Source organism: Ptiloglossa arizonensis, chromosome 4, assembly GCF_051014685.1.
Source record: "Ptiloglossa arizonensis isolate GNS036 chromosome 4, iyPtiAriz1_principal, whole genome shotgun sequence".
Taxonomy (NCBI): Eukaryota; Metazoa; Arthropoda; class Insecta; order Hymenoptera; family Colletidae; genus Ptiloglossa; species Ptiloglossa arizonensis.
In genome coordinates, this window is record NC_135051.1 from 20063457 (window position 1) to 20080926 (window position 17470).

Sequence of the window (17470 nt, forward strand, 5' to 3'; positions counted from 1 at the left end):
CCGCACGTTCCATAAATACGGACCGGAACTTTCATCGTGTCCAATCTGAAGATATCTCATCGAAGTCGGAACACTTGGTGTGTACCGGTCGGCACGAGAAAAGAAGTGTACGGAATTCGGCAGTCGTTACGCGAGATTGCGTGGCGAAGGGTTAATTAAATGCTTCGGGGAAGTGGATCTGAACGCGTCGGGGTCAGTCGATGAACCGTGAACACTTGGCCACGCCTTTCCCTTAATAATTGTCGTGTATACATTCCGGTTGTCTGACTCTTCGCGGTGACGAGCTCTCGGGACCGTGCAAATTGCAACGACGATTTCGTCGCCGAGATCGCCGATAACGTTCGCGAACAGGAATGTCTCTGACACGCCGGTGAATTATCGCGGGTTTCATCGTTGTCTGACAAGCTGACTGAAATTGTCACGCCACACTTGTGCCCTTGTGATTCACGTTTTCTTCTTCATTTTCTTTTTTTTTTTCATCGTGTTGCGAATCGTACCGAGTTTTCTTCACCGACGTCATACGAGAAACTGAAGATCGTTCGAATTAACCAACGATGATTAAATAATCTATTAATTACGCACAAATAACAGGTGCGTGTAACTTCGAACAGTGAAGCGTTCAGGTAACGAAGGATCATGGAGGTCAGTTACCGTGTTTCACAGAGAATGTCTCGGGGCGATACGATCGATCGAGGGATGATTCTGCGTGGAGAAATATACAAAACACGTAGAGTGAAACAGAAATTTTATTTACACGTAAAATACGTATACGTTAAATTTATTCTCTTCGTTCCTTGTCGTTAATTCGTTATATCTTCACACCGACAGAAAAGAAATTTGGTAAATCGTAACTTCGATTCGAATTAAATTAATTGATCGATTACAAATGGAATTGATTCTCTGCATTTTGAAACTTTCTCGAAGATGTACACCACTTTCAAGTTCATAATTTCGATTACAGTGAGTCGCTAAGATAATCGTGTCTAATCTCTAATTCCGTTTAAAAAATTCTATACGACCTTGAAGTTACGAAAATACGACCTTGAACGAAATTTCACCTTGATTATAGAATTTTCTCGAAACGTTTCTCTCCTCGGACACTTTCTCGTCTTTGTGAAAACAAAGGAAGTATTTCAGCTAATCGCGTTAAACGAGTCATTTTGTACGGCAGAAGCATAGTGATTGAAATCTCTTTAAAATGGAAACGAAAGAAATTTTTACTCTTCGCGTTTTTCATCCTCGTGGGAGTTTGCCAAAGGTACAGAAAATTACAGCTACTTTTGTCGTTTCGGTTTGCTCGACAATGCACGAATCGATGAGCTCGTAACGTCTCCGAACAGCGCACAGGGGATGATTAAGCGATCTTTGTCTCACGGTTGAAAGCACCCCTCTGTGGAATGCTCTAGGAGCTCAGGTCGCTGCCTATTAAGCGCGACGGATTAGGGATGAAGTAATTGAACTTCTTTTACGAGAGGCTCGCTTGTCCTCTCACGCAACGCTCCTCTCGTAAAACGAACGTGAAAAGGTTTTACGGGGTTATTTAATGGAGAGTACATCTTTCATCGGTGCAACCGGCGAGACTTTTCTCCATCCACTAAGAAGGGTGCAACGTCGTCCAGTGCAATTGCTGGATTAGCATAACGATTATTTAAGGGACGAACTTCGAAAAGTTTTTTCCAGCGATACGGAACATCCGGTGTAAATTTCGCGCAACTACGTTCAAACTACGTGTTTCGTACGATATTTCCACCAATTTTCGTAAGAAAATGTTAACGTGCAAGAAAAATACAAGCGATCTGGTATCGCGTTACACTAGCCACACGATGGGATGAATATTTCGGATTTGCGACGATCGAAATTGAATGAAATTAACATTTAAGGAAAGTAAACACGAGTAGAATGTTTCACAAGTTTCTCAAAATCGGAAACGTGGGTGCGTTTACATTTAATTCTCGAAGAGAGTGTTACAGCGTTTGAATATTCGCGCCATTTTCAAGTAACTCCCGAGTGAGGGGATTTCACCGGTCACGATGGTCGGAATTGAATAAAGTTACAATTTTTGGGAAGCATAAACAAGGATAACGTTTCACGAGTTTCTCGAATACGGAAACGAGGGTGTGTTTACATTTAATTCTCGAAGAGAGTGTTACAGCGTTTGAATATTCGCGCCATTTTCAAGTAACTCCCGAGTGAGGGGATTTCACCGGTCACGATGGTCGGAATTGAATAAAGTTACAATTTTTGGGAAGCATAAACAAGGATAACGTTTCACGAGTTTCTCGAATACGGAAACGAGGGTGTGTTTACATTTAATTCTCGAAGAGAGTGTAACAGCGTTTGAATATTCGCGCCATTTTCAAGTAACTCCCGAGTGGGGGGATTTCACCGGTCACGATGGTCGGAATTGAATAAAGTTACAATTTTTGGGAAGCATAAACAAGGATAACGTTTCACGAGTTTCTCGAATACGGAAACGAGGGTGTGTTTACATTTAATTCTCGAAGAGAGTGTAACAGCGTTTGAATATTCGCGCCATTTTCAAGTAACTCCCGAGTGGGGGGATTTCACCGGTCACGATGGTCGGAATTGAATAAAGTTAGAATTTTTGGGAAGCATAAACAAGGATAACGTTTCACGAGTTTCTCGAATACGGAAACGAGGGTGTGTTTACATTTAATTCTCGAAGAGAGTGTAACAGCATTTGAATATTCGCGCCATTTTCAAGTAACTCCCGAGTGAGGGGATTTCATCGGTCACGATGGTCGGAATTGAATAAAGTTACAATTTTTCGGAAACGTGAACAAGGATAAGCACGAGGGGGTTCGTCCTTGTTTCTCGAAGAGCTTGGTTAATATTCGCGCGATTTTTAAGTGCCGCGATCCTTTTCGTTAATTTCGGAGCGTCGTTCTCACGGTCGTTATTAAAACAAGCTTTTAAAGCGTCGCCGTGGAACGAAGCAGCAGTTCGAAAAGTTGGCTGCAAGTACTCCCGTAATTACGCGCTCTATTCCCTTCGTCGGTGAATTTTCTTTATACACCGGGCAAACGTTAATTTGTCCTCGTTTTGCCGCGCGTTCGGATGCTCCTTTGTGTCCCCGCGGTACGGACGGTTTGCGTAACTTGGCGCGGTAAAAACAACGGGAACAACTTCTAATTATGCGTCGGGCTGAAGAAGAGTTGCGCATGCGAGACGAATGAAAATTTCGGTAGGAAAAGGACGCCCGGGCGAATTTTATACTTCGTTGTTAAAATCAAGGAATAGACCTCGCTCGAGTATAATTGTCATCCCCATTGGTATTTTACCAGCGAGGAAATGATTGGAAGTATCTGAATCTTCGAGAGTCTTCGAGTTGTAGCTTTGTCTCGAAGCACAATAGGCTGACATTCTCTTGGCAGTTGGAATGGATAAAGATTCATGGAAAAGAGAGTATTTATTGTATTGGAAGTTGGTGCTAAGGTTTGTCAAGGTTTCCGGTTTTCAAATTGTCACTTGTAAGAAAAGGTCTCAGTCTGTCCCTCTTTGATCTTAACAAGCTTCTGCAGGACGATGGAAGACAGATCCATGTTGTGATCTGTAAAATATTAGATGTAGATACTCGGTAGTTGTACAGATATAAATAATTAAAGTTTCTATAGTCTGTATTAGATCTAAGAACACAATATCTATTATAGATAGATATCTATTATAGATCTATCTATTATCTATTATCTATCTATTATAGATCTATCTATTATCTATTATCTATCCATTATAGATCTATCTATTATCTATTATCTATCTATTATAGATCATCTTTGAGATTATCCCTATCAAGAATATTCGATCTGTCCTTCTCTCATCTTAACGTACATTTGCAGAACGATGGAAGACAGTTCCATGTTACGATGTATAAAATATCAGATGTAGATACTCCATAACTGTAACGATACAAATAATTAACCTTTTCATAGTCCAGATCAAGTTTAGGAACACTCTGTAAAAACCGAGAATAATTCAAATTACGAAGTTACTTTGTACGAAGGATTCGTAGTTCGATCGTAGATATTTCTCGGATTCTTAATTCTTGGAAGAGCGATTGAAAAGGAGACGTCGGTTCAAGGTTTGGGTAGCTTGGTCTCGAAGTGTAATTCGTGACGACGCATGGTTCGCGCACCACGGTATTTTGGAGTGGAGAGGTTAGCTTGGTGGGAAAAAAATATTTCGTGAGAGGATCGGTACACCCTCGAAGGAAACGATTGCTGGCCAGATAACTCGATTAATGTACACCGCAACCGTTCTATCGACGCGAGAACGAACGAGTCCGACAGGTAGGTGGTACACGATCGACCAGTTTAATTCACTGTCATCGAGATTATGTTAATCTCGGGCGGGGAAGCGGTGGCTCGGCAGAGTTATTCGATCGGGCGCAGAAAGCCTCTCCCGCGGATCGTTGCCCCCAGGATATTGGATTATGTTTCACTGTTAACAGGTTACGTTTCATATCTCACTACGGCAGACATGCAACGCGGCGGAGCCAATGCCACGGCTAATCGACTGCAGGATCGATCATGGAAACGAACCGCCGCTGGCTAGCGATCGACAGCGTCAAGATTCGCGTGCTACGATCCTTCCCGATCGTTTTTCGTTTCCACGATTCACACGATGGCCAAGATTCTCTGCCAAACGCAACACGCGTGTTTTTAATCATCGAATAGGAAAACGTTGTTCGAAACGACAAGTATTTTATTTATTCAACCGGAGAAACGAGACTTGCTTCGTCGAGATTCACAATTGGAAACGAAAAATCGCAGACGACCATTTGGAAATTTTTACGTTTAATATTTAACCACGGTCCGTGGTGACAATCTTGTCAAATTCAGAGTTTAGAATTCCATGAGAAAATGGAATTTCCACATCGTGGAAAAAATCCTCGAAATGTCATCAATTGATTACTTATAGTGGCTGAGAAATTTGTCGAATCTTGTCCAATGTGCGAATATTTACTTAGAATCGGTATACCTGTGATTGGAATGTTTATTTTTATTTCTTTATAATAGTTAGCGGTGTCTGTGACGGTATTCCCGAACAGGTTAATTCGTTTCGAATTATATGGGCACTTGAGAGTTAATGGTCCCGTGGTAATTAAACTTCACAGTCGGAAAAAGTACTTAATTCGAGTAAATAGACTATCAGGGTGCGCTGTAATTCGATCGAGATTCATTTATCGAGGTTCGTTCGAATCCTGAAATAAATCAGAAAGTGAATCAGTCGTGTGTCAAGGAACACTGCACAGATGGCGCAAACCGTAAAAGGTGTTGACTTTGCGCTTCTCCGGCTAGAAACCGTTTCGTATTAGCATAAATTAGCTGGCTGTCCGTGGAGGGTCGTAAACCCGTGCAATTGTAAGGTCTTCACTTTGATGTCGAAGGAGGTTGAACGATCGTCGCTCTAATGGAGCCGGCACGCATACCGTGAAACGTTGCCGGGGTTAAACGCATTCTTTGACATAATTCGCGTAATTGTGGCACGGCATTCACGCGCTCCTAAATGGACGTTCAGAATGGGCACGGTTGGTAGCTAGGACGTAAAACAATTTACTCGCCGCGGGCGGTGCCAAAATTCTTCCGTGGCTTAATTCTCCTATGGAAACTTTGCTGTGTAAAACGTAGCGGCAGGGTAGAATCTGAGAAACGTGGCGCATAACGTTGACAAAGGAGAGCTGATTACCGGTGGATTTTAAGTTGTAACTTCGGCGAGGGACGATTCGAAGTTGTGCCGAGTTCATTCTCGGACGATACGAATACGAACTCGGTAGATACGTGTAGGGTAACGATCGCGGAACGTTTGATTCAGTTTCTGTAAAGATTGTGTTTTATAAGCCGTGGTTGTTAGTTTTTAACACTTGATTCTTAAATTGGGTTTCTTTCGAAATTTAGCTTCGTAGCAATTGTGAGTTTACTTTGTACTCTGTGACAGTCCGTATTCGATTAATCTACATTTTGCGATTGTCTAGCTCCAACTACATTGTATTTTGTGACTTTTTAATTCTCATTGGACTATACTCTATGACTCTCTGGGTTTGAAGCTTCTGGACTTTGTAATTTTCTAGTCGTTACTATTCTGTAGTCTGTGACCCTCTAACTCTGACTATTCTCTAATCTATGACCCTCTAACTCTGACTATTCTGTAATCTATGACCTCTAGACTTTGTAATTTCCTAGCTGGTACTATTCTGTAGTCTGTGACCCTCTAATTCTGACTATTCTGTAGTCTATAACCTCTAGACTTTGTAATTTTCTAGCTGTTACAATTCTGAAGTCTATGACCCTCTAACTCAGACCATTCTCTAGTCTATGACCTCATAACTCTGACTATTCTGTAGTCTATGACCTCGTAACTCTGACTACTTCGTACACAATAACTCTCCAGCTACCAGTATTCTATATGCAGTAGTTCTCTACCTCTGACACCTTTATGCACAGTGACTCTAACTTCTCTATACTCGGTAGCTCTGACTACTCCATATATAATACTTCTCTGGCTGTAACTCCTCTATACACCATCTCTTCAGTTCTGATCGCTCTACTCTCTGTGATTACGCAACTCCGACTACTTCATACTTAACGATTGTGCATGCTACGAGTGCTCAATACTCCGTAACTCTAACACTGTCCTCCTTACACTTTGACCCTGACTGCACTCTTTGATCGCTCCCAGCCCAATCATCTCGTCCAACCCGCGCACACATACGTGCATCTCACGCATTTGTCATCCGAAACTGCTCACGGGTTCATTAACCCTATTTCTCATTAAGAAGGCATCAGCTTCGAAATACCTCGTTCGGTAACACGATCCGCTCAGCACTCCGACCGCGTATCTCTGCCACCCTACGGACACCTCGCGCATCCTTCGGAAAGAAACGAATCGTTGAGTTTCACGAAACACAATAATCCCGAAAACGAGGATGCGCAATGTCTCTCATTCGTGCAACGTCCTCTCGCACAATTTTCAAAAAAAACCCTAACCGTGAACGCACGATTTAAACGCACCGCGTTAACCTCCTGCACAGGGCAAAAAGAAGAATCCTAGAGTTTCGTTACATTCTATCACAATGTACAACCATTCCCATAGTACCCTCGTACATACTTCAAAACAAAGACATCGCAGTTTCGGGAGATACAATAACCCTAACCGTGAAGGTTAATTTACGACACTCTTGCAATAGTATCTTTGCACACTGGTTCCGAACGAAGAGACAGAAGTAGCCGAAAATATAGGAATTCAGGACGATCCCGAAATAAGGGCGGAAAATAAATAAAAATGATTCTCTTAACGTCTGGTCGGTGCGGTCGAGATGAACGCGCACTGGTCACGGACGTTCACGTATCATTGACGGTGTTTCTTTAAATAAAGTCGTCCGCCGTGGGGCGTTAGTGCGCGCGAGAATTGGGTTAAGCTCGAGTCTGTTGCTTGGCAATTAACTGGCGAAAAGGCGGCGCGGAGGGTCAGTAGTCGTTGCAATTAGCCGGGACAAGTCACGGTGCTGCGGAAAACGTTGCTTCGGAGTTAGACCCGCGCCGCGTCTGGGGTTAGGTCTGGCGCGGAAAAGTCGATCGTTTCGCGCGCGTGTCGCCCGATGATGTAAACCTTGTTGCACAGCTGCCTTGGTTTACGCCGAGGCCTTCGGTACACGCGACGGTTAGTCACCGCTTAAGGAGCCGTTTAATTAGTTGATTTATCGCGGACTGGTCGCGATCGCGGTCTGTATTGCTGTGAGAATCGCCCCGTGGACCTAATTTTTATTTCGGATGATCCCTTTTATAGCTACCCGGTGCGTTAACATCCCGCGAGAATGAGTCACTGCTTAGGGTTACTCGCTCGTGGCTTCACGTCACTCGTTCGCCGCGTCTCGTTTCGCGGAATCTGCACTGCTTGAGAATTTCTTTCGCGGGCAGAGGCCATCGAGAGTGTTAGGAGAGCACGGTCCTCGCGATGGATCGGCAAAGGTCGAGGGTGACTGAAAATACACTCTTGGCAACGTCTGGGTTAATGCTTTCGGGACACACTGTTTAGAGGAGCTGTTGTTTCTACGGATAATGATCCTTTTTGCAAATTTGTATTTTCGGAGGAATTTTTGCGTCGTCATCAGGACTCGGTAAACAGGGCCAACCATTTGCGGTTGTATTATATTTGGACATGGGTATGCTACCGGTTGGAATCAATTTCCACTTGAAAAAACGGTGATACGTGACATTTTAGATCTTACGAAGGATAAACAAGATTTGTTAATTCTTTTGTGAAGTTTAGATGTATGTTCATGGAACAATGTGGTTTAATGCAATGTTTTTATATTATATTATACATAATATTTAAGATCTTACGTAGGATAAACAAGATTTGTTAATTCTTTTGTGGACTTTAGATGTATGTTCATGGAACAATGTGTTTTAATGTAATGTTTTTATATTATACATAACATTTAAGATCTTACGAAGGATAAACAAGATTTGTTTATCAACAAGTTGATAAACAAGAACGATGTGTTTTAATGTAATGTTTTTTATGTAAGAATTATATTTTATAGTTCTCCATCGTGTGGTATCTTTCAAAACAGTCTTCAACATACAGCCTTGTATTTTGAACTAGCCTTTTCGACTACATGTATAGTAAAAATAATTAGTTTTGTGTCTTCCGCCCTTAATCGTTCCGTTTGAACATACAGAACAATCTTTACCTTTTACATCTTCATAGTGCCGCAATATATGCAGTTTTCCATTAAGGAAAATCATTAAGCCTTTCCTCTTTACATCGTGAAAAATTAAAATAACTCCATACAAGTTGCACGGTGAGTTAATACATTCCATCTCATAAATGAATATCTAGTTAAACATCTAATTATTAGGTTGTGCGGAAAGTCATTTCGTTTTTTTTTTTTTTGGTAAAAATTAACATTTCATTAAATTATATATCCTCCATTTTGGAAAACGAAATGACTTTCCGTTCGACCCAATAAATCTAATTAAATAATTCGATAAAAAATCTTTCAGCGTTAAAATCTTATCGGTGTTACCACGTGCTTTGGATTCGATCGCTCGCTTAACGCGAATCGCTCGAAGCTCGAGCAATTCATCGGAAGCTATCGCGGAGAAAAACAAGCGGAATAAGATTCTCCGTGGCGGGCGCGTCGTCGCATAAATTACATTCGCCTAGTCACCGTGTGTATGGAAGCCCGCGTCTTGAAGCTGCTCGCCCGGGCGGGTGTTTTAATCTGTCGTTTCCCGCGCGGACCATCTCAGCGAGGTGTTTTGCAGCGACGGAATCGCGGCCCCGGAGGTTTTATAGTCACCCACGTCGCGAGACGTGCCATTATTATCGTCGTATATTCTCACATTACGGGTCCACGCGACACTTAGGGACCGCCGCGCCGCGCAGATGCTCGATGAAGAAATGCTTCGCGGTGCGCGTGCGCCCCGACTAACGTACACGGTGACGCGCAGGCGCGGGAGCCCAGCTGCGCTCTCTCCCACGCTCCGCCAGAAATCGAGGCGCGCGCAGCTGTACCGTGCGAAGCCGAAACTTATTTACGGCTTTGCGGACGGGTGGGGGGTGGGGCTGGGGCGTGGGGGGAAGTGTGACAGCGTCTTCATTTTTTCGCCGGCTCCCTCCGCGGTGGGGCTCACGCGAAAAAGCACGGTGTGTAGCCTCCCTTTGAAGCCCGATACTCTGGACGACGGAAGCGCGACGGAGTCTTTCTACGTAATTGCATCTGCGAGAGCGGCCGATGCAAATCGACGTCGTCGGAGGGAACCGCCCGTTCCGCAGAATTAAATTTCTTTTTTCGACCGGTGGGACGCGTTCTGTGATTTTTCTTTACGTTTGGCCTTTTAAAATATCGCGCGCGATCGTTTCTCGATGGGCCACGTGGGTCTGGCCGGGACCCGGTTTGTTTGAAGTACGGGTCGGGCAAGCTTTTAGAGGAACGGAGCACGGGTTTAGAAACGTCTGGAGGTTGAATATTTTATAAATAACGCGCGATTGGATTTGGTTCTTTTTTTGGTTTTTGCCTTGCGAGGGGAATTATTTTTTTTTTGGAAGTGATAATTATCTTTGGGATGAAAGAGGGAAGAGGTGGATACTATTATATTTTACGCGCGAGGAGAAGTTATGTTCTCCTTTGTAGTAATTATCTTTATCGAACGCATCTGGAAATTGAATATTTTATAAATAACGCGCGATTGGATTTTGTGTTCTTTTTGGCTTGCGAGGGGAATTATTTCTTTTTTTTTTTGGAATTGATAATTATCTTTGGGATGAAGGAGGGAAGAGGAGAATACTATTATATTTTACGCGCGTGGAGAAGTTATGTTCTACTTTGTAGTAATTATTTTTATCGAACAGAAAGTTATCAGGGAATTGTTGCTATTGATCCGATCTGGATCACGATTTTTGTAGAAATATCTATCGAAGGTATACTTGAACTCGATTCACTATATTTTGAACTCGACTAGGAATTATATTCCTAGGTAAACTGAATTGTAACAATTATTTTTAGCTAACAGAGAACGATTAGGAAATTATTACTACTGACCTAACGTCGTGTGATTATGTTTATCGGTTTGCGTGGGGAATTATCGTTACTGGAACAGGAAAGAGGGGAATATCGTTTTAGGCTCGAGTAGAAGTTATATTCTTCTTTGTAACAATTATTTGTATCGAACAGAGAAGGGTTATAAAATTATTATTATTCACCTAACACTGACCGTGTGTTTAGAAACGTCTCAAAATTGAACGTTTCAAAAACATCGAACGGTTAAACAATCGTGTTTTCCCTTTAGTTCGGATAATGAGGCTTCTACTGTTCTACGTAATTAATGTACCTAGCTGACTGTGGGTACATGAATCGTGTTGCAACGTGGATTGAATATTTAAGAGGACATACGTGTACAATGTGGTTGGTGCAACTGGAAGTATTGTAACTATCGATTCTAGCGAACAGTAACCGACATGAATATCGCACGATCGACGAGGAGTAATCATTCTTAAATTTGAATAATTAATTTCAATTTTTAAATCGAAAATTTATCCGACAAGAAAAATTTCATCATTCGTCCCGATAATACGAAACCACTTGTAGAAATATTCACGAAGACAAAGTATTTCACAGTACGAGCAACAACAATTCGAAACTTTAAATTCAATAACCACGTAAATTTGTAATTGATTATTGTCCCAAGCTCGGAACAACGTGACACGTTGATTTATTAAAACACGACTAGTACATTAAGTAACTCTCGTAGAATCTCGTTTCCCGATCCCATCAAACTTGGAACATATGGGACATGATTCAATGCGCCTGGCGACACTGCGTTGAGACTTGTTAATTCGATGAGTTCCACGCGTGACATAATCAATAGAAACGCGATAAATCCTCCTTTGTCAAACACGGCGCGATCACGCGGGAAATACACTTTCTTCTCTTTGAACGATTGTGCTATTTAAAACGCAATTTAATTCGATGAACGTCATACCGAGAAACGAAACCTAAGACGTATCCTTATCGTATGGAAATTTTATTTAATTTGTTCAATATATTGAAAACTGGTTAAATTTTTCCTTGTTCCAAACCGAACACTTATCCTTATCGTATGAAAATTTTATTTATGTTTTTCAATATATTGAAAACTGGTTAAATTTTTCTCTGTTCCAAACCGAACACTTATCCTTATCGTATGAAAATTTTATTTATGTTTTTCAATATATTGAAAACTGGTTAAATTTTTCCCTGTTCCATGTCGAACACTTATCCTTATCGTATGAAAATTTTATTTATGTTTTTTCAATATATTGAAAACTAGTTAAATTTTTCACTGTTCCAAGCTGAAAACGTATCCTTATCGTATGAAAATTTTATTTATTTTTTTACAATATATTGAAAACTGGTTAAATTTTTCCCTGTTCCATGTCGAAGATGTATCCTTATCGTATGAAAATTTTATTTATTTTTTTCAATATATTGAAAACTGGTTAAATTTTCCCGGTTGCACCAATTTCCAATCTCGTTGCATCGAAAGTGCATTTACGAAACTACTCGCACAATCGACTCTACTTCCACGTCGATCCGTTCCTCGTTTCACGATATCGAGGAACGATTGCTCGCGACACAACTCCGGCTCGCTTGGTAAATACGTTACTCGTCGCCGGGGCGGATGTTCGACAAGAAATTTAATAATGGTCGATGAAAAATGAACGGGCCCGAGAGTTCATTTATCGCGGCTATTTATCGGGGCGGAGATACACTTCGATCGGGAAACTTTCCAAATTGTCCCGCGAGCTTAACTCTGCCCGCGGGACAAGTTTCGAGCCGGCTACCAGCAACTCCGACAACTACCTTCAAAGACCAATAATCTGGAGCAAGTGGATACGAGGCTGGCGCAAGTTCCACAATGTCGAGGACCTCCCCTTAGCCCCGGTCAGAGTTCTACCGAGGAACGTTTTCGATCCACCAATGCCAACGTTGGATCGTCGATCGATGTTAGAAACTAACAAGCAGACGTACCCAACTGTAACGCTCACTTTTTAATGGGCTTTTGCCTGGCAATGGTACTCGAAACATCGAACCTAATGATACGTAGGTTTAAACGTGGACGGTCAACAGTCGCGGAAATATTTCATCTAGAAGTTTCCAATTTCTTGCGCAACTTCGGATAATACTCGTACATTTGTAAAATACACGGAAATATTTAACGTAAAACTGTTCAATTATTAAATTGTACGGAAAGTGATTTCGTTTTCCAAAATGGAGGATATGTAATTTAATCAAATGTTTATACACTCTAAAAAAAGTCTTGTTTTAATTTCATCGAAGAAAACGAAATGACTTCCCGAACAATCCAATACTTGTACATCTTCCAAATACAATCCACCCTTATTAAACAAATTTCTATATTCGAAAGAAAAAATAACTGGTTCAAAATTTTCGAAATTTAAAATCTAGGAATTTTTAACGTTCTCCGAGTAACTCAGGCGAGTACACACGTTTGTATGTTCGCGCTCGAGATATCCCTCGAACAAGTCCCGTAACTCCAAATGCAATCTTGTCAACCTTATACAGTACATACCCAAGAAACTATAAAAAAAAAAAATATTCTCTCACCCGTCGAAACCTCGTCGAAGTCTCGAGATACATTTGCCAAAGAAATGTGAAATTACAAAAGAAATTTCCCAAATTTTTCTCCGCTCCGACAGTTCCCCTCCCCCAAGCTTACAGAGTAATTAGAGTAACAGTTCGCTCGACAGAAATTTATATTCGTCCTTAGAAAAGAAATTTCCCAAATGTTTCCCCTTGGAACAGGGTAAACAATTCCCCTCCCTAAATCGCATTGTTTATCAACGACGTTCCTATCGAGGGAAACATACGATCGTTGGAAACTTCAACGTTAAACAATTCCGAAATTGTGAACCGTCTACGCCTAAAATCCGTGCATCGATGGCTTCGGTGTACCGAGAACTACCACCGTGCGAAACCCCGTTAAAAAGTGAGCGGTACGGTTGGGTATGTCTCCTTGTAAGAGGAAACGACAGCGATCGTTTAACGGTGGCGAGAGTGGTATCTGGCGAGGCGAGGCGAGGTCGGAGAACAAAAAGCCGATGGCCGATAATTTTATTTGGGAAGCGGCGCGCTCGCGCTTTACAACCGGCGAATGCAAACTGCTTTGGAGTCGCGCCAGAAGGAGCGGACCATTGAAATGTTATATGGATTCTCGTTTAAGGACAGAGGAAGAGGAGAGAGTGGGGGAGGTACGCCTGGGCGGGGGATTTTCCCAAGATCGCCCCGATTGTCGCACCATTTGCTTGGATATTAATCTCAACGTTCTCTTTCTGGGTCAACCGGACGGTGGTGGGGGGACAGTAGGAAGGGAGTGGGGAGGGACATTCTCGGAGCGATATTTCTTCGCGAGCGACTTTTCGGTCGTAGTGGCTGAATGTGTTAGGTGACCAAGGATGAAAAATTCCGTCTACTTACTTTTCTTGTAAAGGAATAGCCTGGAACGAATTTTCTTCTATCCGACGACACCGGCGAGATATCCTCGGCTACGACTATACGCTGGACAAGCTTTCTTTATTTATTTAGAAAGGTGTAACAACTAATGTGTAAAATTAACTGAGAGAAATACTTTTGTGAAAGTATTGTGATACTTTCCCGACGAAGAGTATTATTTTATGTAATTTTTGCTCCGTTGGATAATATTAATTTATTCAATGGGAAGTTCGTCTTTGTGTAAAATTTAATTTTTATTAGGGTTAGTTTGAAGTACGTTGATAATTTCGACGAATAACGAATATATATTTTATGTAATTTTTGCTCCGTTAGATAATATTGATTTATTCAATGGGAAGTTCGTCTTTGTGTAAAATTTAATTTTTATTAGGGTTAGTTCGAAGCACGTTGATAATTTCGACGAATAACGAATATATATTTTATGTAATTTTTGCTCCGTTAGATAATATTAATTTATTCAATGGGAAGTTCGTCTTTGTGTAAAATTTAATTTTTATTAGGGTTAGTTTGAAGCGCTTGGAAAATTTTGACGAATAACGAATACATATCGGGAGAAGCGAAACGGTGCAAGAGGTAACCACCGTTGTCCGTGGATCGATTTTGTTCAAAATCTGGTCAAATTTTCACACGGGAATACGAAACACAAATATAAAGTTTCGTCGAAATACGTACGGTCGTTTAGACGCGATCGCGTTGAGAAATATGTACAGTATGCGGGGGAGAAGATTGCACTTGGAGTTACGGCTGCTATTCGTTGAAGTATAACTCACTTAACTCTCGGATGAGTGTAACCCCACTCAACTCTCTCTCGCTCGAGATTATCTCTCGAACAAGTCCCCTAACTCCAAATGCAATCTTGTCACCCAGGTACAGTACATACCTACGAAACCATAACAAAAAAAAAATGTTCCCTCGCCCTTAGAAACCTCGTCAGTCTCGAGATACATTTCACCAAAAAAATGTGAAATTACAAAAGAAATTTCCCAAATTTTTCTCCGCTGCGACAGTTCCCCTCCCCCAAGCTTACAGAGTAATTAGAGTAACAGTTCGCTCGACAGAAATTGATATTCGTCCTTCAACAATCTCTGCGAGGCATTAAGGTCGTAATCCTAGCAAACACTGTTAAGCGTGGAATACTCAAGGTAAACAGAGCCGGAGGTCGGTCTCTCGTCTCTCGAATCCTATATAAGAAATTGTCACTCGAAAGCGGGGATTACCGTACGGTATTTTAGGTGGTTTTAAGTGCCTAACCCTGTATACACTCGCGGCGAACAACCGCGGAAATTCGCGGGACGTGAGATCCTCGTGAACACACATTCGCAGAAATTCCATGGAAACGTGTGCTTCCGTGCGGGTTTACCCCGCGGCAGCCCCATAAAGCCGTCGAAAATATACTCGCGTCGGACGATAACGTAATTCACGTTTCACCCCTGTCGCGTCGCGTCGTTCATCACCGCTAAAAGCCTATACCTTATCGAGCCCAACCGATAAGGGGATCACGCCTACGCTGTTCCCCGTGAAGGTCACCCATGCTCCCATTGCGACGGGGCACTGTGCACAGGTAGACCGGCGTCAGGTGAATAAGGGGCCACTTAACGCGAAACCATCCAACGTGCGTTCCCACGAGCCGGTGATCGTATCCTTTTGCGCGAGACTACAACGTTCGAGATGTGTACCTCCTTTTTACCGTTTCGCCCCGTCAGACAGGTAGCGATAAATTTGTCCGTCTGGTCCTGTTGCAGCATCATATAAAATTGAGGCACGAGAGACACCGTCGACAGCATGGGGGGAGCTATCTGCCCAGCAACTTCGTTCTCAACACCGACGAACCCGAACGAGGAACCTGGGGACCCTGGTCGTCGCCTAGCTCCTGTTCCAGGTCCTGTGGCGGTGGTGTCTCGCATCAGACTAGACAGTGTCTAGACGTTGAGTGAGTTGAACCGATGCATTACTTTATGGGGTTGGGTGTCTGGGTCTCTGAGGGTACACCGTTATCGGGAGCTTGTCGTCTTTATTTTGAAATATTATACGAGAAGATGGTTCACTATTTATTTTCACGATGGAACTGAGTAGAGTTTGTTTATTATTATTGGCAACTTTTCCTTTAATTCTTGGTGGATAATGTTCGTTTTAATGGTAGGATTCAAATGTTGACTTTGGTTTGAAATATTCTACAGGACGATATCGACTATAGATTATTATTTATTTTCAGAATGGAACAGGGTATAGTTTGTTTATTATTATTGGGAGCTTTTCCTTTAATTCTTGGTGGATAATGTTCGTTTTAATGGTAGGATTCAAATGTTGACTTTGGTTTGAAATATTCTATAGGACGGTATCGACTATAGATTAATATTTATTTTTACAATGAAACAGAGTATAGTTTGTTTTTTGTTATTGGGAGCTTTTCCTTTAATTCTTGATGAATAATGTTCATTCTTAAGTTTCGAAATATTCTACAGGACGATATCGACTATAGATTATTATTTATTTTTACAATGAAACAGAGTATAGTCTACCAGAAATATAGTATATAGTATATATAGTATATATAGTATAGCTATTAGAAAAATAATGCTTTCTTTTGAAGAAATTATAATCGTTGACAGTAATTTAAAAACGACCTAATTTTCTCTAAAATAGCATTAGCACTCTCACGATCGAAAAATACCACGATTCGTATCCTTTGCGAAGTAACTAAAATTTTCCCGCCAAATAACATTCATCTCCAAGGTACACAGTCTCCTGTCATTATTAATTCTCGACAAATGGTAACAGAAAATATCGCTAAAAAATTGAACGATTCGTATTCTTCGTCGAACTACTCGCCTCGATTCACCCACGACTCTCGATTATTTTTTAACGATGAATATTCATCAATTTTTGTTCTCGGTGCCGAACTATCGTATTAATATTAATTAGACGATAAACGCGACAGGGGACAGGGCAGGCGGGCAGCGAGGAATTTCAAATTCCAACCACTCGTAAAACGCTCCGAGGGGTACCCCGTAATGGAAAATTAATTTTTTATTCGACCATTTCCCGCGAAGATGGCTTTCCTTAAATTCAATCCGACCGCGGCGAGGTTTTCCACGCTTCGAGGACTTCCCTCGCGGGATTTTTGACGGGCCGACAGAACTTCCAACGAAATCGCAGTAAATCCTTCTTATCTGGCGACCGGGACCAAGATTAATCGTGACTACTTATGCGCTTTTCGTCGTGAAACGGTGCCCCAAAGGATTCCCACGTGTTCGCGTTGCAACGACGAGTGGTCGACGAAGAGTGTTCGCGTCATTGGCAATCTTTGGGATTTTTTTCACCGAAAAGTACACCACGTACCGAACTGAAATTTTTTACACTTATTGTCACACTTACGAGAATGTTGCATAATTTTTTTTATTCAATCTACTCGAATAGTACAGGAGTTATTAA

At 41.7% G+C, this 17470-nt stretch overlaps 1 protein-coding gene across 7 annotated transcripts in view; it reads left to right on the forward strand.

The window, feature by feature from the left end:
- The window catches only part of Ppn (proteoglycan-like sulfated glycoprotein papilin), a 222072-nt gene that overhangs the window by 156614 nt on the left and 47988 nt on the right, over window positions 1–17470 (forward strand). For all 7 annotated transcript variants that reach the window (XM_076308996.1, XM_076308994.1, XM_076308997.1 and 4 more), the window contains exon 3: window positions 15781–15968. In XM_076308996.1, the coding sequence (XP_076165111.1) occupies window positions 15781–15968 (188 nt within the window). The remainder of the gene's footprint in view (window positions 1–15780; window positions 15969–17470) is intronic.